This window comes from Dromiciops gliroides, chromosome 6 (genome assembly GCF_019393635.1).
Source record: "Dromiciops gliroides isolate mDroGli1 chromosome 6, mDroGli1.pri, whole genome shotgun sequence".
Lineage (NCBI taxonomy): Eukaryota > Metazoa > Chordata > Mammalia > Microbiotheria > Microbiotheriidae > Dromiciops > Dromiciops gliroides.
This window is the reverse complement of record NC_057866.1, coordinates 165,750,342-165,772,378: the sequence shown is the minus strand read 5'-3', so window position 1 is coordinate 165,772,378 and position 22,037 is coordinate 165,750,342. Positions and strand designations below refer to the sequence as shown.

Here is a 22,037-nt window from a genome sequence, read left to right as displayed (position 1 = left end):
TTCTACTCTGAGCCCATGTTCGTATTAGCTTCCTTTCCCTCCCCTCCCAAGATCAAACCTTTCCATGCAGCCTTCCCTAACTATTCCCAAAGCATTTACTGTCTGTACCCACTCATGGAGTACTCGGTATGTGGTAGAGACCCTAGGGGGCTTTGTGTATGGTGCTGGATTTGGAGTCAGAAAAAGAAGCCACTTAAACCTCTGTCTGCCTCAGTTTCCTCAGCTGCAAAATGGGGATAATAACATTCTAAGGATAAGATGAAATGATTTTTGTAAGCTCTTTGCCAACCTAAAGACTCTATCAAATGCTAGCTATTATTATTTATATTCTTATTCACATTTTGATGAGCATGTCTTAATAGACAATAAGTTCCTCAAGGTCAGGGACCATGTCTTTTATACCTCTTTAGATCGTTAGCTTCTAACAAAGTGTCCTACACACACACACACACACACACACACACACACACACACACACACACACGGCATGCAGGAAACGCTGGCTGATCGTGATGTTTTATTTTTCCTAAACATTCGTAATCTTTTTTTAAAAAGCAAATAAAGCTAATATTTTCATGAAAACTGGGAATAATCCATTATTAATCCAACAAAGGTTTCTATCTTGGGCTGACCAAGCAAGGCTTCCAGAGACTCATGCCTTTATGCTCACGGCAAAGAGGATTTTCTTCATTGTCAATTTCACTGTCTTCTAATCTCTAATGAGGCACTCTTTGACTTTCTTGGTACGCTTGGCTCCCTAGGTTCAAAAATTTGTCACATACGTTCCTGATTAACTTTCTCTTTTCTTCTACAGAATCTTATAATGCCTTGTACATAGCAGAAACTTAAATAAATGTTTGTGCAATTAAATGGAATCGAATCAGTTCCTGTCTTAATACCTACTCCATCTTTCCCATCTCTGTTCAGGAAGGCAGCCGGTCATACTGCATAGAATGCTGGACCTGGAGTCAGGGAGACCTGGGTTCAAAACCTACCTCTGATACTTACTGTCTGAGTTTCAATTTCCTTCTCTGTAAAATGGAGGCAATGATACCTATAATATCTATCCCAAAAGAATATTATGTTTTTGTTTTTTTAATAGTGAAACAATTGGGGTTAAGTGACTTGCCCAGGGTCACACAGCTAGTAAGTGTTAGGTATCTGAGGCCGGATTTGAACTCAGGTCCTTCTGACTCTAGGGCCGGTGCTCTATCCACTGCGCCACCTAGCTGCCCCCCAAAAGAATATTATGAGGCTCAAATTGTTATACATTTTAAATGCTTTACATCCTCACCTCCGCTGCCACATAGTCCAGAGCACCTGTGCATTTTCTAGGATTTTAATCATAGTGGGGAAAATTGTTGCCCTTTCCCAGCTTGTGACCAGTAAGCAGTCATGAGCAACAAAGTCTCTTGTGATATTCTGTATGAATCTGTATGAGAGCTCCTGTGTTTCCAGAACCCTGCACAAACACAGGGAGTTTTTGGAAACTTGAAACTTCAGTTCGGTCTGTAAAGCTAAAATCTCAAAAAGGACAAATGCTTCTCTGGCCTGGTCAATTCCATACTCCAACCTGAATTTTCTCTGTGAGTCCCAGGAGACCAGAGGCACTCTGATGGGGGACAGGGCGTTAGAGATCCCCTACTGGGATATTGAGGCCCTGAAGAAGATGGACAAGTACAAGAAATTGGTCAAGAAGCTGGCTTAAAAAGTAGGATGCATTTTTAGCCTCTGATTCCTTGATCAAGCAAATCTCTCAAATACCTAGCCCTGGTCTGATTGAAGCTTGCAAGTTTCCAGCTTTGCTTACCTACAATGAAAATATCTCTCTCTGGTGGCAAAAGTAGGTGAGGTGAAATCTACTCTCAAGTTCTGGATTAAGAAGATGCTGTGTCTGTCAAGGGCTCTTGGCCACATGGAAATGAACAGAAGATGAGCTTGTCTGTAACTGCCACCTAGCTGTTGATTTCTGTTTTCTCAGCTAAAGAAAAGCTGGTAAAATTGTGAGAGCATCGTACAAGTGCACTATGGTCAGGCCCCTGCATCTGTATGGAATCATGGTGCTAATTCATAAATGGTGAAAGCTGCTAAGGAGTTAATAAATGCAGAAGATGCCATGGGGGGGGGGAGACTTATGTATGGAAATGCCAAGAATAGGATTGTGGGTAAACAAAAATTTGTTTGAAAGAGGGAGCCATTACATACAGCAGAGGCGGCAGCAGAGACGTAGCTGCACGGCCAAGATGTGTGACGTCACAGAGGATCAGGTTGCTGAGGTCAAAGAGGCCTTCCAGCTGTTTGACCACACTGGGGATGGAAAGATCTTATACAGCCAGTGTGGGGACGTGATGCAGGCCTTGGGCCAGAATCCCACCAATGCTGAGGTGCTCAAGGTCTTAGGGAATCCCAAGAGTGATGAGATGAATGTGAAGGTATTGGACTTTGAACACTTTCTGCCATTGCTGCAGACCGTAGCAAAGAATAAGGACCAGGGCACATATGAAGACTATGTAGAGGGGCTTTGGAATTTGATAAGGAAGGGAACGGCACAGGTATGGGCGCTGAAATACGGCACATCCTTATCACTCTGGGTGAGAAGATGACTGAGGAAGAAGTGGAAGTGTTAGTGGCAGGGCATGAGGACAGCAATGGTTGTATCAACTATGAAGAGCTAGTCCAGATGGTGCTGAATGGCTGAGAACAAAAGTCCCCTTTCCACAAAGAATCCCCTAATTTTCTCAGTGTGAAAACGATCCTATCGCCCCTGAAGCAACTAACTATATTGTCAGGGTTACCAACATCCTTCCTTCCAACCCCCACCGCATGTCCTCTTTGGCCTACCTGCTCTCTGCTTTCACCAAATTAAACTTTCTAACTACTCCTAAAAAAAAAGAAAAAGAGGATAATCTACTATAGACAGAACAGTGTATGAACTCCCATATTTTACTGAGCCTAACTAATGTAGTCCTTGATCCTCTGAGACAGGAGTTCATTTTCAGATCATAGTTTCACAGATCTAGAGCAAAAAGAAACAATGCTGCTCATTTTACAGACGAGGAAACTGAGGCCATGAAAAGTGAAGTGATTTGTCAAAGGTCACACAGCTATTAAATTGCAGGGCTAGGGATCCAGACTTGAGTATAGAGATCCAGATTCAGCGTGCTTTCCTCTGTACCAGGCTAACTTACCTCAGGTACACTTGGGTCCCGAATGCAGAATTTGGTTCCTTCCAAACAGATGCTCCTTGAGAACTTTTGTGAATAGACCCCCAGAAAGTCTTGAACTGAGTTTATTCATCTATTTGCAATCCCCAAATTACTCTCAATCATAAAGCCTTCTGATGGCTGGTCAACTTTCATTGCCCTGCCCACAGTTATTTAACCATCTAAGTAATCACTCATATTCTCTCAGGATAAGAGGAAGACTTCATAAAAGATATTACCATTGCACTCATCACTTAATTAAAAAAATAAAATCATTCAACTAAATACCCAGTTCACTCCAGAGTTCATAAAAGATACTCCATTTACTCCAGAGACTCCCTAGGCTTTCTCTTTGAAGCTTCTTAGAAAAAGACAGGCTGTAAATCTAGGTAACAGTGAAGTTTATAACAATAGCTACCATTTATGTAGCATTTAAGGTTTACAAAGCACTCTGTGTGTGTGTGTGCATATATATGTGGCACACACATATACATACACATATAAAATATTTCTTTGTTATATAGATGTGTATATATTTTATATATATATATATATATATATATATATATATATATATATATATATATATAAAGAATTGTGTGTGTATATACAAAGTTATTGAGGATAAGATTATAATTATATAATCTTATCCTCATAATAACTTTGTGAGGTAGATGCCATCTCCTTTTGCAGGTGAGGAAACAGACCAGGAGAGGGTAAGTGATTTGATCCAGACTACACAGCTAATATCTGAGATGACATTTGAACTTGGGTCTTTGTGACTCTGAGTACCACACTCTATCCACACTCCAAATCACCCAGGCGCTTATTCACACTTAATTTCAGCTAGGATTTCATAGGAGGAGTTTTGGAGGAAGAGCATTTAGTGTTTGCACCCTTGCTCTGACTTCTGTCCATCCTGGTCTTGAGATCTACCAGACACTCAGTTTCTAACTCTAACCTGTCATCGGTTTTCTCACCAACTCCACCCATTCTTTCTGGCAGTGGTTGGTGATGGCCTCTTTCTTCTCTTTTATTCTCCCTTTTTGTGATTTCCAGCAGTATTCATAGGAGTTAGAGCTGGAGAAATGTTAGAGATCACCTAGTTCAGGGATTTTTAACCTTCAGTGCTTGAACTTGGACAGAAAAAAAAAATTACATCTTTATTTTCATTAACTTCCAGCTGTAGTTTAGAATTAACTTTGATTCTGAATTTTCAAAAAAAAAATTATATTGAAGTCATAGGCTTCACCAGAGTGCCAGAGAGGTGCACACAATACAAATGTTTAAGAACCCCTGGTCTACTATAACCTCCTCATTTTACACCTGAGGAAACTGAGCTCCAGGTAAATGAGGTGACTTGCCCAAAGGCACACTAGGAATTAAGTGGCAGAGCAAGGATTTCAACCCAGTTCTCTGACTCAAAGTCCAGTGTTTTTTCCCCTACACCAAACCAACCAGGACATTGCAGACTGCTTTTCTTTTTACTAGGGTGTGGCCGGAGAGGATCTATCATATTTAGCATCAAGAAAGGGTGGGGCAGATCCAAGGGAGAGCACAGCAACAGGTCACATTTTTCTAAGATCAACATTATCAAGCAGCACCAGCAGCCTTCTTTCCCTCCTAGCCTTGTTCAACCAACCACCTTTGTAGATCCTCTGGGAAAGCTCTTGGTGAGCAATGACATGGTCTGAAACTCTCCTGAGAAAATCTTGGCCTGGGTTTTGTAGTGACAGCCTTGTGTTGGACGTTAGAAGATCTGGTATTGATTGACCAAATTGAGAATGACTGGAATGCCCCTCACCTCATCCTGGACATAAGGAGAGGGTGTTGTATTTAGGGATTTGAGGGAGTCACATGTAAGCGATAAGAATGAGCATTCCTAATGTTCCTGAAATGAAAGGCTATTCTGTTTATAGTCACCCTTTCCACTGATTCTTGAATAAATGAAGGCCCATTTGAGAGTCTGGCATTAGAACAGCTTACACATTTTCAGGATGAGAGACAATGGCTACAAAAGGAATTAATAGGTTTTGGGTCATAGTACACTTAGAGTGATAGAGTGCAGCACCCCTAATTAAGACTCAACTGTCATGTTAAGCTAGTTCTAAAAAATGCCTCTCCTGGAATAGCTGGGACCTTAGGAATGACCTGTTTGATCCACCCCAGGGCAGTTGTTGCAATTCAAGTGTGCACAGAATGAGGATTGACATGTAAGGTCTGCACTGTTGTTGAATAAGGATTCTAAATGTTCCATCTGCACGTGTGTTTTCATTAGGTTACGTCTTACTGGCTTTTACATTTATCTCTTGAGATCAATGCACAAGAAACACTGTAGCTTCACAGATGGAGGGCTGGTATTAGTCAGGAAGGCTTGGGTTCAGATCCCACCTCTGACAACTACTTGCTGTGTTCAGTCATTTCCGACTCCTTGTGACCCCATTTGGGGTTTTCTTGGCAAAGATAACTAAGTGCTTTGCCATTTCCTTCTCCAGCTTATTTTAAGTATGAAGAAACTGAGGCAAACATGGTGAAGTGACTTGTTCAGGGTCACACAGCCAGTAAGTGTCTGAGGCCAGATTTGAACTCTCCAGATTTGAACTCAGGGAGATGAGTCTTCCTAACTCCAGGCCAGGCGCTCTATCCACTGGACCACCTGTGTGTCTCTGGACAAAACCTCTCTGAGGCTCAAAGGACCTGTAACACTCTAAGTTATACTTTGGGGGAGGGAGTACCTTCACCAATGAAATCACAAATCCCCAAGGTATTGACATGAAAGCAACAATTCAAAGAATATTTTCTGGTCCATATATATCTATATATATAGATATATATGGACCATAATAGTTAAATGACTTACAGAAGGTCATGGAAATAATAAGCATCAGAGGTAGTATTTGAACTCAGGTCTTCTGACTACTGGGCTGTGCTCTTTCCACTGTATCCCAGTGTCCAATCATAGCTATTAAGTAGCATAGTCAAGCTTCTAAACTATGTCCTTTGGTTCCAAAACTAATACTCTTCTTGCGTTTCAATTCCCTGTTAATCATTTTCCCTCCTATACTCTGTCCTGAAGTTCATTCTTCTTTGTAGAGGAGGAGAAAGGGAGTTTATTAATTCATCCTTTCCTCCAAGGCATCATCATCCCTGAGGCTGGTCCAGTTTTAGAGCTTCCTTTTGCCTCCAATGGTGCTAAAAATAAAAGAGCCCTTTTGTTATTCTACATATTCACCTTTAGCTTTCTGAGTTTTAATGCTCCTGACATTCTTCTTAGAGGACCCTGACACTTTTGCATTCATCTTCTGTTAACCTGCTTTTTCTTCTGTCTTATTCTCTCTGTTAGAAGAAATTCATTGAAGTCAAATTGTTGGTAGTTTTCCTAGAATTCCACTTGGGTTTTTTGAAAGAGCCTTTTCAATTGTCAGTTAATTTTGTAAAGCTCACTGGGCAGGAAGCCTGTAAGCTCTGGACCACCTCCTTGTAAAAGGATTCACTTAAATGAGATTATTTTGGAGAAGTATATTCTTTAATATTTCACTGCTTTAAGAAATGCCCTTCAGACTGCACTTCAGGATCCCCTGGTTCCAGTACCCCATCATCTATGACATTCGTGCCCGGCCCCGCAAGATCTCTTCTCCCACAGGCTCCAAAGACCTTCAGATGGTGAACATTTCCCTGCGAGTGCTTTCCCGCCCCAACGCCCTGGAGTTGCCCAGCATGTACCAGCGTCTGGGGTTGGACTATGAGGAGCGGGTGTTGCCCTCTATTGTGAATGAGGTGCTCAAGAGTGTTGTGGCCAAGTTTAACGCCTCACAGCTCATCACACAGCGGGCCCAGGTGTCCTTGTTGATCCGGCGGGAGCTGACAGAGCGGGCCAAGGACTTCAGCCTCATCCTGGACGATGTAGCCATCACAGAGCTGAGCTTCAGCAGAGAGTACACGGCCGCTGTGGAGGCCAAACAAGTGGCCCAGCAGGAGGCCCAGAGAGCTCAGTTTCTGGTGGAAAAGGCAAAACAGGAACAACGGCAGAAGATCGTCCAAGCAGAGGGTGAAGCTGAGGCCGCCAAGATGCTCGGGGAAGCTCTGAGCAAGAACCCTGGCTACATCAAGCTTCGGAAGATCCGAGCTGCCCAGAACATCTCCAAAACTATCGCCACATCTCAGAACCGAATCTATCTCACTGCTGACAACCTCGTGCTGAACTTACAGGATGAAAGCTTCACGCGGGGAAGTGACAGCCTCATCAAGGGCAAGAAGTAGAGAGCTCCTCCTGACCTCGAGAAAGCTGATCTAACCCCCCCTGGTTAGTCTTGGATGAGCCGGCAGATGGGTCCACCTCCCTCACCCCACCATCATGTGACTTTCCTCCACCATCACCATCCACCACCCCCTCCCCAACTCGTTGGATAAATGAAGACTGACAGATGTTCCTTCCCCTAATCCCCCTCCCCATATTTTGCTGGGGGCCTGGGGTATAAGGACTGTGTGATTTCTCAGTGATTTCCTCTCTAGCTGGTTTCCCTCCAAGGCCCGGAGGAGATAGCAGCTATCCCGGGAATTCTCAATAAATTTTTATTACTTAAAAAAAAAAAAAAAAAAAAAAAAAAAAAAAAAAAAAAAAAAGAAATGCCCTTCAGATATAAAAGTACATATGCATTCATTCAGTTTGGGAGCTTTTGTGTGTTTGTTTCTTTGTTGCTAATTTGCTTTATTCACAGGCAGGTAGTTGGAATAGTGTATAGAGTGCTGAACTTGAGCTTGAATGTTTCCAAAGACAAAGTGACCTTGGGCAAGTCACTTAATCTCTCTTTGCCTTAGTTTCCTCATCTGTAAAATTGAGATAATAATAGTACCTACCTCCCAGGGTTCTTGTGAGGATCATCCATATAATATATGAAAAACACTTTGCAAAACTATAAGAATAATGTTATTATTCAATTGTACTGTAATGACCAAGTTTGCTCCTAAAGAAGAGATGAGGGGGGGGGGCAGCTAGGTGGCGCAGTGGATAGAGCACCAGCCCTGGAGTCAGGAGTACCTCAGTTCAAATCTGGCCTCAAACATTTGACACTTACTAGCTGTGTGACCCTGGGCAAGTAACTTAACCCCAATTGCCTCACCAAAAAAAAAAAAAGCAAAGGTGGGGGACTGGTACAACAGTGATGATGATGATGATATGTTAATTTTACTGAACTGCTTTTCCCTTCTTTTTTCCTTTTTAATCTTTGTTATGAGGGATGGCCTGCTTTGGAGAGGGAGAGGGAAAGATGTATTCAGAAATAAAAACCATGTAAAAACAAAAGATCAATACAATTTTTAAAAAATTAATTGGAGCTTCCTTTAAAAATATATTCTGTATGAGTTAGTTTTGTTGAAGTTTTTGTTTGTAATAAGGATTCTGTGGGTAGGGAGTGATTAGAAATCAACTAATGTGAAAAGCAGAAAGCACTAATAGAATATCAAAATGCAGATTTCAGTAGCTCTTTAAGGAAGCTAAAAATTGCTAAGATATTTCCAATAAAATTTTTTTAATGTCTTTTTTGCACATCAAAGGTCTAACCATTAATTTCTTGGCTTGTAACAATTTTTGTATTAAGCAGCATTCAGTTTAGTTTTTGTTGTTCTTTTCATTTACATCGTTGTCATTGTGTATGTCATTTTCCTGATTCTGCTTACTTCACTTTACATCAGCATATATGTCTTCCCATGCTTCTCTGAATTCTTCATATTCATTGCTTTTTATGACATGGTAATATTCTATTACATTGTTGTACCACAATTTGGTTAGCCATTTCTTAATCAATAGATGTCTATTTTGTTCTCCCTCCCTCTCCCTCTCCCTCCCTCCCCCCCACCACAAAAAAGAAACTTTGAATAGTTTGGTGTTGAAAAAATAACTTTTTGCAAAAACCTGTTTCACTGTTTTAAATCTTACTGTCTTGGTTCACAGAATAGAGCTGACATTTTAATATCATAGGTCAATAAAAATATATCTCTTTGCACACCTATAAATTGTTTCATAGTGTCCTGAGGTGCTTCTACCCTGTCAAGAACATCAGTTACTGTCATGCTCAATTTCAAATGCATAAAACATACTAGTTTTGCTTTATCCCTTTCCTCTTTTTTTTTTTTGCAACAAAGGAGAGCAATTAAACTATCACCTATCGCTTTAGTTTTCTTTCAATTCCATAAAGAATGGAGAAATGTGGAATAATTGGCTCACACTGTCTCTTTGCCTTTTGATTTTGACTGTACTTATTTTTATAAATGCATAACTAAAGAGAAAAATTTTATGTATGATATCACACAGATTAATTAAAGTGTGCTTGATTTTATTTGGAAGGTATAGACAGAAGTTAAGGATGCTTCTGCTTAAACACTCACTCACTCACTCACTCACTCACTCACTCACTCACTCACTCACTCACTCACTCCTCTTTGTCTTCATCCAGGAACAAATGTTTTAAAAATCTGTTGTTGTTGTTGTTTAGTCATGTTTAACTCTTTGTGACCCCACTGACCATAGCACACCAATACTGTCAGTGGGGTTTTCTTGGCAAGGATACTGAAATGATTTGATTGCCATTTCCTACTGTTTACTACAGTAAACAGGTTAAGTGACTTGCCCAGGGTCACAAGCTAGTAAGTATCTCAGGCTGGATTTTAACTGAGATCTTTTAGACTCTGGACCTGTTACTTTACCTACTGAACCTGCTAGCTGCCTTAGTATGGTATACAGTAAGCACTATGTAAATGTTAGCTAGTAGAACAGCAACAGCACTAGTGGTGATGGTGGTGGTGGTGGTGGTGGTGGTAAAAGTAGTGGCAGAAGTAGAGGGGTAGTAGTAGTAGAAGGAGGAGGAGGAAGAAGAGGAGTAGTGGTGGTACTAGTAGAGAAGTAGTACTAGTAGTCTTAGCAGTGGTAGTAATAGAAGTACTAGTAGAAACAGTAAAAGTAGTACTGTTGGTGGTGGTAGTGGTAGTAGTAGTAGTTGTCGTAGTAGTAGTAGTAGTAGTAGTAGTAGTAGTAGTAGTAGTAGTAGTAGTAGTAGTAGCAGTAGTAGTAAATAGGCATTAAGTGTCTACTCTGTGCAAGACAATAGGCTAGATGCTTGAGAAAAAATTAAATAAACAAATCCCTACTCAAAAGAAGCTTATGTTCCAGTAAGGTATAGATCTGATTTAAATATAGTTAGGTAAGATAGAGGGCTAAACTATTAGAATCCATACTATGTTTTGTTGATGTTCTCCTCATTTTCTGTGCGTTTTTGTAAGAACAAGAGAAAGGTCAATGAATGGGAGAGGGGTAGATAGAACAGGATGAGCCAAATCTCCACATTTTACCTCCAACCACCACCTACCGCACCCCCATTCTCCCTCACCCCATTCATACCCACCCCCCAAAAAAATTCCTTCTCTAGCCCTTGGACCTCAGAAAACCTATTTTCCAGAAAATGTATATTCTTTGTATATTTTTTTAAAAAACGGTTCTTAGTATCGTAGGTCAGACCATTATAGGCCATGGTATTTCTTGTGTTTATATCTCACCTTCAAGGACTTGCACAAGAAAGACCTCTGTTGGGCCCGACCAACTTTGAGACTTTATGATCCTGTGAAATCCCCAAAGAAATAAAGTCAACATGGAGACACTTTAAAAAGGCACTAGTTTGACAATCTTTGTTTATATACTGAGAAAATAAACTAAGTGCAACCATCTTGGTGGCTGTAAGGGAGAGGAGGCCAGAATGATTCCAGTCAAGATCTACCTTCCTTGACCCAGAGGTACTGAAGTGGGCACTGACCATTCTCTGAATTTAAGTAGAATACAAGTTGGGGAGTAGAATCACTGCCACCTTTATCATCCTCTTCCCATTACCTCAGAGGCCATCTGCCTTACCATTTACTCTCTCACTTCTCATTTCAAGGCTGCCAACCTATGCTAGAAAACAAAAAATCCCAGACTTGTACTGTTTAGGGTCCATTATATTTTTATGTTGTTGAACCTCAGCAGAGCCCTGGCTGCTACTTAACAATCATTTTATTTATTTTTTAAAATTTTCTTATTTCTATTGATACCTTTTGCTTTTATATCATTTTCATTTATGAATATGTCTCTCCTCTCTCCCCTCTCCACCAAGCTATTCCTTGTAAGAAAGATTAAAAAAGAAAGAGGAAAATAAGTAGTCGGGCAAACTCACAAAGACATTGGCTATTTCTGACAGTACATGAAATATTCTATACTTATGATGCCCTGCCCCCAACACACACACACACACACACACACACACACACACACACACACACACACACACACACACTCTTTTCTATGGAGGGAGGGAGGTGTATTTTCCTCAGCTCTTTCCCAAGGTCAAACTTGGTCATTGTAATTACCTAGTAGACCCAGGGAAAGCATTTTGTACAATGACTATAACGATCTAAATAGAAAGAATAGAATGCAAAACTGAACCCTATATAATCATTCATTCATTATTGACTCCCTCTTGCATTTGTCATAACAACTAATCTCTTCAAACCCCAACCTCACCCCTCACATTTGTATATCAAGGACTGTGATCTCCTTTGGTAGATGTTTCCATTGTGTTGGAATCCCTTAAAGTGTTAAAGTCAGAATTTGCTGCATAACCGAGTTATGTCTGGCCATGAGTGAATACATGCTTTTCCTCTACCAAATGCATGTATACTGCCTATTAAAAACTAACAATCTCCCCCACACCTTGAGACTTTTCTGTATCTTCTTTCATTCTCTCCTCTTTCCTTCCAAGCTTAGAGGAAGAGGTATCTCTCCTAAGACTAACTTTACATATCTGTCTTTGGTCACACCTCTCCCTGCCTCCCGTGGGGGTTTCATTCCATCATTCAGCGTTCCTTACTCATATCCTGACATTGCTGCCTTTCTCTTGTCCTGGTCTTCCTTACCTTTAAAATAAAACAAAATACTTACCTTCTGCTAGCCCCTTAGGCCTTTATCTTATTTCCCATCACCAACAAACTTCCAGAATGAAGGTCAGTGTCATCTATTATTGCTACATCCTTTTCCTCAGCCCTTTGTAATCTGACTTCTTTCCCAATCTTTCTACTGCAAGTACTTTCTAGAAGGATATTAATGGCCTCATCATCACTGTCAGTGGGAAGAGCCTGAGCTTTGAGTATGAACACTTGCATTTGAGCCTTGACTCCTACAGAAACCAGAGGTTTAGCTTTTCTGAACTTCATTCATATTTATTCAGAAAGTATTTATTCAATCCCTACTTTGTGCCAGGTACTGGGCTAGTTCCTGGTGATAGACAAAAACAAAAATAGAACAATATCCCCTTCTCTCAAGCAGCTTGTCCTCCTGGGGGGAAACAATTCATCCATAGGTGAGGCGATTGGGAAGTATATACCAAATAATTTGGGGTAAGGAAGAAGGTACTAACAATTGAGAATGTTGAAGAAGGAGGTGAAGGGATCTTAGCCTTGAGGTGAGCCTTGAAGGGAAATAGAGACCGAGGTGTGAAGGGAGAACATTCAGTTTCTCTAGTTATAGTAGGAATTCTTTTTTTATTTTTTGTGGGGCAGTGGGGGTTAAGTGACTTGCCCAGGGTCACACAGCTAGTAAGTGTTAAGTGCCTGAGGCCGGATTTTGAACTCAGGTACTCCTGAATCCAGGGCCAGCGCTTTAACCACTGCTCCATCTAGCTGCTCCTATAGTAGGAATTCTTAATCTCTTTGTGTGTGTAGACCCCTTTGGCAGTCTGGTGAAGCCTATGGATCCCTTCTCAGAATAGTTTTTTAAATAATTTAAGAAAATGTTACATTTCAGTTAGAAGTTAATGAAAATTAAAATGTCATTTTTTTCCCCTATTCAAGTTCACAGACCCCTCTTGAAATCTAGCCACAAGACTCCTTAGTCCAAGTCCAGCACCCCTGATTTATGTTAGCTGTCTTCTCAGGTTATTGAATCAAATAAGACGATATAAAGTGTATCATCATCATAGAGCATTATATAAATGTAAACTAACAATGTTAATGATAATTGCTAAAGTCAATGCCCTAATATAACAAAAATGGAAAATATTGGATGTTATAGGGGATGTGGGAAAGCTGGGGTGCTAATCCACTGTTGGTGGAGTTGTGAAAAGATCCAACCATTCTGGAGAGTAATTTGGAACTATGTATGCCCAAAGGGCTATAGAACTGGACATACGCTTGGATTCAGCAATAACCACTGCTAGGTTTATATCCCAAAGATATCCCCAAAAAGAAAAAAAGACCTATTTGTACAAAAATATTTATAGCAACTATTTTTGTGGTGGCTAAGAATTGGAAATCAAAGGAATGCCCATCAATTGGGGAATGTCTAAACAAACTGTGGTATATGATGGTGATGGAATATTATTGTGCTATAAGAAATGACAAGCAGGATGATTTTAGAAAGGCCTGGAAAGACTTGTATGAACTGATGTATAGTGAAGTGAGCAGAACCAGGAGAACATTGTGCACAGAGACAGCAATATTGTTTGATGAACAACTGTGAATGACTTACTATTCTCAACAATACAATGAACCAAGACAATCCCAAAGAACTATTGATGGAGCACAGACTGAAGCACGCTATTTTTCATTTTCTTTCATTTTTTTTCTTTTATTCAAGTTTTCTTGTACAAAATGGCTAATGTTTTACATAATCATATAGGTATAGCCCATATCTGATTGCAACTCCTCAGGAAGGGAGGGAGGGAAAGAGGGATAAAAATTGGAATCTAAAACTATAAATAGAAATGTTTATTGGTTAAAAAAAAAGTCAGGGGGCAGCTAGGTGGTGTAGTGGATAAAGCACCAGCCCTGGATTCAGGAGTAACTGAGTTCAAATTTCACCTCACACACTTGACACTTACTAGCTGTGTGACCCTGGGCAAGTCATTTAACCCCCATTGCCCCGCCCCCCCCCAAAAGTCAGTGCCCTCTGTTCTCCTTGACCTCTGTGCTGCATTTGATACCAATAATAAACCCATCTCTCCTGAAACTAACCTCCTTTAGCTCTACAGTAATTTTCCTCCTCTAAATTATTCTCCTACCAGTTTGATTCCTTTTCCTCCTCTGTCACCTTCATAGTGTCCCTTCTTCTACTCTTTAATCATAGGCCCTCTTTTCTTTTTTTTCTTTCTTTCTTTCTTTTTTTTTTTTTTGTGAGGCAGTTGGGGTTAAGTGACTTGCCCAGGGTTGCACAGCTAGTAAGTGTCTGAGGTCAAATTTGAACTCAGGTCCTCCTGAATCCAGGGCTAGTGCTTTATCCACTGCACCACCTAGCTACCCCCCATAGGCCCTCTTTTTATCTTGACTTCCCGCCCCCTTATTTGGGGAGGCAGTGGGGGTTGTTACTTGCCCAGGGTCACATAGCTAGTAAGTGTTGAATTTAAGTTCCTCCTGACTCCAGGGCTGGTGCTCTGTCCACTGTGCTACCTAGCTGCCCCTTGATCCCTTTTTGAGTGGTCTCATCCATTCCCACACTTTTAACCATCAACTCTAGATGCATGGTATTCAAGATTTTGTTTTCATCTCCAAGTTCTCTGAATTCGGTGCCCCATGCCTGGGATGCTCTTCCTCCTCCCCTTTGCCTCCTGGCTTCCTGCTTTCCAGTCTCAGCTCATCCTAATTTCTCCAAAAGGCCTGTCTTTCTTTGTCCCCCTCAGTACTACTCCCTTTCTTCTGAGATTTCTTCCAGTTTACACTTTATTTCTCTTATATGTACATAGGTATTTGCATGTTGTCTCCCTCTTTAGAATGTGAACTTCTCCAGGGCAGTGATCACTTTTGCATTTCTTTGTATCTCCAACTTTTAGCACAGTGCCTGACATGCTGTTTAGGACTCAATAAATGCTTGTTGACTTACTGGCTTCCTCTCTCTTCTTTCTACTTGTCTACTAGATCTTGCCACACAGATGTCCCAAACATCACTGTACTAGGCAATTGGGGCAGTGGAGGGATTAGAAGCAGGAGAGACAGTGAATAACTCTTTTTTGTCTTTTTACTTTTCACCTCCTCAGTTTCTAATGTAGTGCTTTATGCAAGAAATGTTTTCTGAGTGAGTAAATGAATGAACAGAAAATAAAAGAAGGAAAGAAATCTTTGGGAATGCAAGCCAAGGTTTTATTTCTGACTAATACCTTGCACATTGAAGTGCTTTGTGTGTTTTTATTTTTTTTTAAATGAGAAAGAGGGGCAGCTAGGTGGCACAGTGGATAGAGCACCGGCCCTAGAGTCAGGTGGACCTGAGTTCAAATCCAGCCTCAGACACTTGACACTTACTAGCTGTGTGACCCTGGGCAAGTCACTTAACCCCAATTGCCTCACCAAAAAATAAAATAAAATGAGAGAAAGAGAAGGGACCTCTTTTGTGTAGTAACAGTCTGCACAAAGTAAGAAACTCTTTCTTGTACCTTTCCCATCTCTGCACTCCCCTTCCCCATCCCCCACTCCCCATTCTTCCTTACTTAGCTAACAAAACTTCTCTTTCTCTCATTTGGTGTTTCTAGATGCTTGGGAGGCCTCTTTTCCCCATATAGTTTGAGGACTGACTTAAGGCAGCATCTGCTTTCAATTCTTATTAATCACATGTAACCGAGTGGATTCCTCCATGGATTTTCCATGGGTCTTCCATATTTTCAGTACTTCTGCCAAGCCCTCCTTCCTTCTTCCTGAAGCCAAAGTCAGAATGGACATTAGGATAGGGAGGACAGTATGTTGCTTAGCTTCCATAAGGGAAAAAACCCCACAAAACCTTGGTGGTTTCATCCAAAGGGATGTGTTGTCACCCTTTGGGGACTGAGGGAAAAATTGTTTGCTTAAGGTTTAAAAACTGCCAGGACAGGTTTTGGGCTAGGGTGTGTCTTTTTATTCCTTTTCATAGGATTTCTGCTTACATTCTGCAAAAGTCAGTGTTACAGGAGGGTGTGACTGAGTGAGTCAGCCCTTCCTTGCCAGAATCATTTTTTCATAAAGAAGGGAATTCAGAAATCTTTTATAAGGTGGACCTATTTAGAAGGCTTTTGCAAATTAATTTCATTAATACTATAATTATTTCTTCTTTAAAGTTTTATTGATGTCTTTTTTTTTTAATATATTTCCCCCGATGACTTTTCCCTTTGTTTCTTTTCCTCCCCCGCCCATCTCAATTTTCATGATTTGTAAGACACATAAATTGTTGTGGCTCATTTTAAGAAAAGCAGAAAGACATACTTTGTAATATATGGATTTGGAAATGAGAGTTTGGCAGAGAGAGAGAGAGAGAAAGCGAGAGTGAGTGAGCGAGCTGTCTTTTTATAAAAATTATAGTCAATACCTGGCTAAAGAACAATCAAAAGTGCTGTGGGCAGAACAAGTATATGCATGGACCCTTAATTTGCAATATACAACTTTTTCACCTATGATTTTCATTTAGTTTTTTTTTTGTTTTTTGTTTTGGTTTGTTTTGGTTTTGCGGGGCAATGGGGATTAAGTGACTTGCCCAGGGTCACACAGCTAGTAAGTGTCAAGTGTTTGAGGCCGGATTTGAACTCAGTTACTCCTGAATCCAGGGCCGGTGCTTTATCTACTGCGCCACCTAGCCGCCCCTTCATTTAGTTTTAATAAGTTTTAGATGTAAGATTCATAGAATGTCAGAATTATAGATGCCAGATTTGTTGTTCACTTGTGAACCCCATTTGGGGTTTTCTTGGCAAAGATACTGGAGTGCCTTACCATTTCCTTCTCCAGCTTTTTTTACAGATAAGGAAACTGAGGCATACAGGGTTAAGTTACATAGCTAGTGTCTGAGGTTGGATTTGAACTCAGGTCTTCCTGACTCCAGGCCCAGTGCTCTATCCACTATACTACCTAGCTGCCCCTACATGCCAGATAGTCCATCCTTTACCTGAATTATTCAGCATCCCCTCAAAGTGGTCTTTTAGCCTCCGCCTGAAGATATGCAGGGTTCAGGAGCTCACTACCTACTAGGAAAACTTATTCCACTTTTGGATAGCTCTTATTAAGCATTTTCCCCATATCAGTCCTTATTTGTCTCATTGCAACTGTAGCGTTAGTGCTCTTAGTACTGGCTTCTGGCACCAAATAGAAAAGCCTATTCATGACAGACCTTTATATGCTTAGAAAACTACCGTGACTCCCTCAGTCTTCAGTTCTCTAGGCTAAATACATCCACAGTTCCTTTAGCTAATCATCATATTTTACAGTCTTGAGAACTGCTACTATCCTAGCTTTCATTAATGCTTTTTTTTTCCCATTAATTCTTTTTTTTTTTTTTTTTTTAAGTGAGGCAATTGGGGTTAAGTGACTTGCCCAGGGTCACACAGCTAGTAAGTGTTAAGTGTCTGAGGCCGGATTTGAACTCAGGTACTCCTGACTCCAGGGCCGGTGCTCTATCCACTGCGCCACCTAGCTGCCCCTCCCATTAATTCTTAAACACAAAGACTAATCCTACAAAGTTGTTGTACACAGGCTAAAGGAAGATCAAGGATGCATGATAATATGAAAAGGGTCTGGAAAGGTTGACTGGATCTAATTTAAAGACATGCTCGTCAATTTAGGATTTCTATATGAATCATGTAAAATTTTTAGCATTAATTTCTTTATGTGTAGAAATTGGTAGGAAATTATCATTTCCCTCACCAAAACCCTGCATACCTTTTTCATTCTGTGTAACTCTTATCTATATAAGATAAGAATTACTCCAGTCACTTCCTTCAACAATCATTTATGAGCACAAATGTTCACTTGGTGTTGTAAAGGGGGATATTCTGTAAAAAAGAGTAAGGAATTCCTTCCCTGGAGGAACTTAGCAATATAATTAGAAGGCAGACATACATTCAAAAGGTTTCCAAATATAAGGAAATGCAAAATAATATAGTACCATTATCAATGGATTGTTGTGATAAATCCCTCCCTTCAAGTCATCCTCTCATTCCTCATTATGGCACAGAGATGATCCTGGCATCATAAAAGCCTGTGATAGCAACCTGACCAGCTTTGGTCTGTACTACCAAACTAGAACGCTTTTGAGCACAGACCTGGGCACCATCTGTATATCTGTTATCTGAGGATCAACCTAGGTAAATTCAGAGCTTCTCATCACAAGAAGCTTGGCCATCAAGTGATGCATGTTTTTGGTCCTAGTAACTCATGAAAACTGTCTGCTAAGATAGGAAAGGGTCACATCTATGACTAGAGAAATCACAGATCTTTTGAAGTAATGAAATAAACGATGATTAAAGCACTATTGTTGAAAAGTGTTATGTAAATGTATTACTCATCATTGTAGTTATATATAACACATATCAGAGATTTCCTCCTAAAATGAAGGGTCTGGGTACATTTTATAAGTCTCTTAGCACTTCTCTTCCTTCTTTCCTCCATCCCCCAAGTGAAACCTGGATATTTAAGTAATTGGCACTTATCTAAAGGGTGACCATGAATTCTCCTTACAAGCACTCAGGCTCACAAGGCTTCAAAAATAAAAATGGGTTTTATCTGTAGAGTAAAGAACATAAAAACGACACATCTAAATCCATAGACAGTCAGAAAACTTTTCTTCTTTTTCTAATAGGCTTCTACCTCCCCACAGGGATATATTTAGTTATAGTATTGACACATTGATAAACTGGACATACTAACTTGGTCATAGGTTCTTACCAGAGGAAAGAACTCAGAATTTTCTAGAAAGTCAAGTAATGATCCCTTCCGATTGATCTCTACTTTTCCAAGTGACCCATATAGTGCTCTTAACTCATAATACCTCCCTGGATAGGATTTATCTTACAATGGGACAGAACTTATGGTTAATTAGAAAATTAAGCAAGCCCCCTGGAAGTCCTCTGACTTCCCACAGAGACCTATAACCCCATAGGATGATAATCCTCCAGACTAATGATACTACATTGTGTGCTTTCTCTGCTGCTCGTAGGGCAAGGGATTTGAGTTTAGGTAGAGAGTCAAGACATCCTCTTCCAGTACCTCTGCTTTCCTCAAAGACATGCACAGTCCATGTGACTTACAGTTCTTCCTTGCATGGGACCTCAATGAGGTCCATGAGCCTCCATGCTGGGTCCTGTGCTTCTTGGTTAGCCTCTCCTCCAGTTGCTACAATGTCATTCCACCCTCCCATCAGTGTTCCATCTCTGTGTTGCTACTGTTTCCATTTTAACTGGAGCCTTCCTGCTCCGACTGGCAAAATGTTATTCACTAGCTTGTTCTTGCTTCTCTATATGATATAAAGTATTACTGAAGCCTAGCAGTTAATACTGGGTGATAAGAATTTTTATGGTTGATAGACTTATAAGATAAAAAGCAGAGATATTTGTTTTATTCCAACACACTTTATTACTTTCTGTCACCTGCTTCAGGAAACAAGTCAGAGTTAGCCCCAAGACATGGTTAATAACAGTAAATTTAATGATATTTCTTAGAAGATAATAAATCTAGGGGTTTGGTTTTATGTGAAATAACTCTGTATGAGAATAATCAATACCATCAAAAAGAAAGTAAAAAAAAAAAGAAAGAAAGTCGGTCCTAACTTATGAATGTTTGTTTTAGGAACTTTCTTTGCAGAAAAATGGCTGCCTGAGCTTATAGATATGTGGTTCAGCCACACAAATGCCCTTTCACTCCCTGTAGTCACCATGTCTTTACTACCTGTTGGGTGCTGTAGTCCTATTCTACATCAGCTACATTGTAGGTTCAGTAGACTTTTGTGGGCTAGCTTTACAATCTAACCATCATTAATAATATTTGCTGTTGATAAATGGTTTAGCTCGACTAGTAAATGTAAACATTAAAAAAAAAGACTAAGTATACTAACAAAAACCATTTAAGCAGTAGCATCTCAAAGATTCATAGCATAGGGGCAGCTAGGTGGCACAGTGGATAGAGCACCGGCCCTGGAGTCAGGAGTACCTGAGTTCAAATCCGGCCTCAGACACTTAACACTTACTAGCTGTGTGACCCTGGGCAAGTCACTTAACCCCCATTGCCTCACTAAAAAAAAAAAAAAAAGATTCATAGCATATACAGTTTGGGGGCACTGCATTGGACTTCATGAGGGATGGGAACATGAATCTCCATGGAATGAAAATGCCTGGATAGGTGACATGTCCCACTCTTCAAGGAGTTTGTGCCGGGGCAGTTAGGTGGTGCAGTGGATAAAGCAGCGTCCCTAGATTCAGGAGTCCCTGAGTTCAAATCCAGCCTGTGTGACCCTGGACAAGTCACTTAACCCTCATTGCCCTGCCAAAAAAAAAAAAAGGAGTATGTGCCTATATCCATGAGATCATGGGTGATGTTGATATAGATGAATATATGTAAATGTACATTTAAAAATAGTTTACAATTTGTTGAAAGAAGGACAGCTATGTGTTTTCATGTGTTACAAATAGTACCAGAGTCCTCCTATTTAATCTGAGTTTCTATTGCCCTTCAATATTATCTTCATTTATATAGTTAACAGTGACTTTTTTTTGCATTGCCATTTGTATAACACTTTACAAACACTATGCAGTTTGATCCTCACAACAGCCCTCTGAAGAAGGTTACTACTACTACTACTACTACCACCACCACCACCCCATTTTACAGATGAGGACATGGAGGCTTAGACATATTGAATAATTTGAAGAGGTTGACCTAGCTAACTAATAAGTGTCTGAGGTGGGATTCGAACCAGGTCTTCCTGACTCCAATTGTATCTATCATTCTGTCTGCTACAGCATGCTGCCTCTTCTGTAAAGAACATGAATACTATTGGATTCTTCAAACAATAAGCATTTATTAACACTAAAAGGACCAGATGTACTGATTGATATAACTTTTTTTACTTTGAAATAAAAAATTTTCATCCTACTAAGAGGGTCAGTTAATGCAAAAATCTAGATTTATGTGTCAGACAATATAATGCTAGGATACAAAAAAGGCAAAAACTTCACTCTGTAACATTTAAAAAAAAAAAGTAGGTCCCAGTTCCCAAACATCTAAATTTTAAATGAAATTTTGAAACATAAACCCATAATAGGTTGCAACTTGCCCATAAATGGGCTCCTCCCGCTTCTGGTGGGAGCCCAGGATGACAGCATAGTAGGAGTTATAACAGATTAAAATTAAGAGGAAGTTCAGCATAATCAAAAGCTGTAAATCTTACTCACTAAACATCGAAAAAACTTGTCTTCTATGATTTGACCAAAAGACTCTTTTGTGCAGGTTTATAGTTTCTGCTCTGTTGTTCAAATTGTCTTTCCTTATTGTGCTTAGAAGGTAAACTTCATTAAGTGCAGAAAGTGCAGCTTCTCTGGTGACTCTGTGCATACAGTCACCAGTGGATACAACTTGAGAGCACAGTAACTGTACAAGGATAGCATCACACACTGTACCCATTCTATGTTGTGGAGAAAAGAGGGCTGTATAGATAAGGAAAATAAATGGACTTTATTTACTAGTTTCCCAAAGGAATCCTGTTCTTATTCGAAAGGCACAAAGTGGGAGAGTGTTTGTATCCATGCTCTTTAATGCATGATACTTTGAAAATTGTGTAAATATTGAAAAAAGCAGTTTTGTTCCTATCAACAAAGCATGACCCATTCCCAACCCCAACTAGAAAAGAAATTTGGCTTCTTTGGGATGGATTCAGAGTTACTCATTGTTTTGTTTACTAAAAATAAGTCATACCCAGCAACTTTCTGATCCTTATTATTATTCTTGTTTTCAAAGCATCTGGCAGAAAATTCAGCCACAAAGCTTCTGTCAAGACTGGCCTTGAGGCTTTTATGTCTGGATGGAGGAGGTCTGTGCTTA

At 40.1% G+C, this 22,037-nt stretch overlaps 2 protein-coding genes and 1 pseudogene across 2 annotated transcripts in view; all 3 read left to right on the top strand.

Annotated features, from left to right (window-relative positions):
* Window positions 1–22,037, top strand: part of SH3D19 (SH3 domain containing 19) — a 239,087-nt gene that overhangs the window by 125,254 nt on the left and 91,796 nt on the right. The window lies entirely within an intron of this gene.
* On the top strand, window positions 2,244–2,698 carry LOC122732985 (annotated as a pseudogene).
* Window positions 6,753–7,806, top strand: LOC122730897 (prohibitin-2-like). The gene has a single exon (XM_043970451.1). It carries the CDS (start codon window positions 6,753–6,755, stop codon window positions 7,461–7,463), a length of 711 nt encoding a protein of 236 aa, XP_043826386.1. The 3' UTR covers window positions 7,464–7,806.

Bases quoted from the DNA above. Each gene is read 5' to 3' on its own strand.
- LOC122730897 (XM_043970451.1), top strand. From the start codon at position 6,753: ATGCCCTTCAGACTGCACTTCAGGATCCCCTGGTTCCAGTACCCCATC.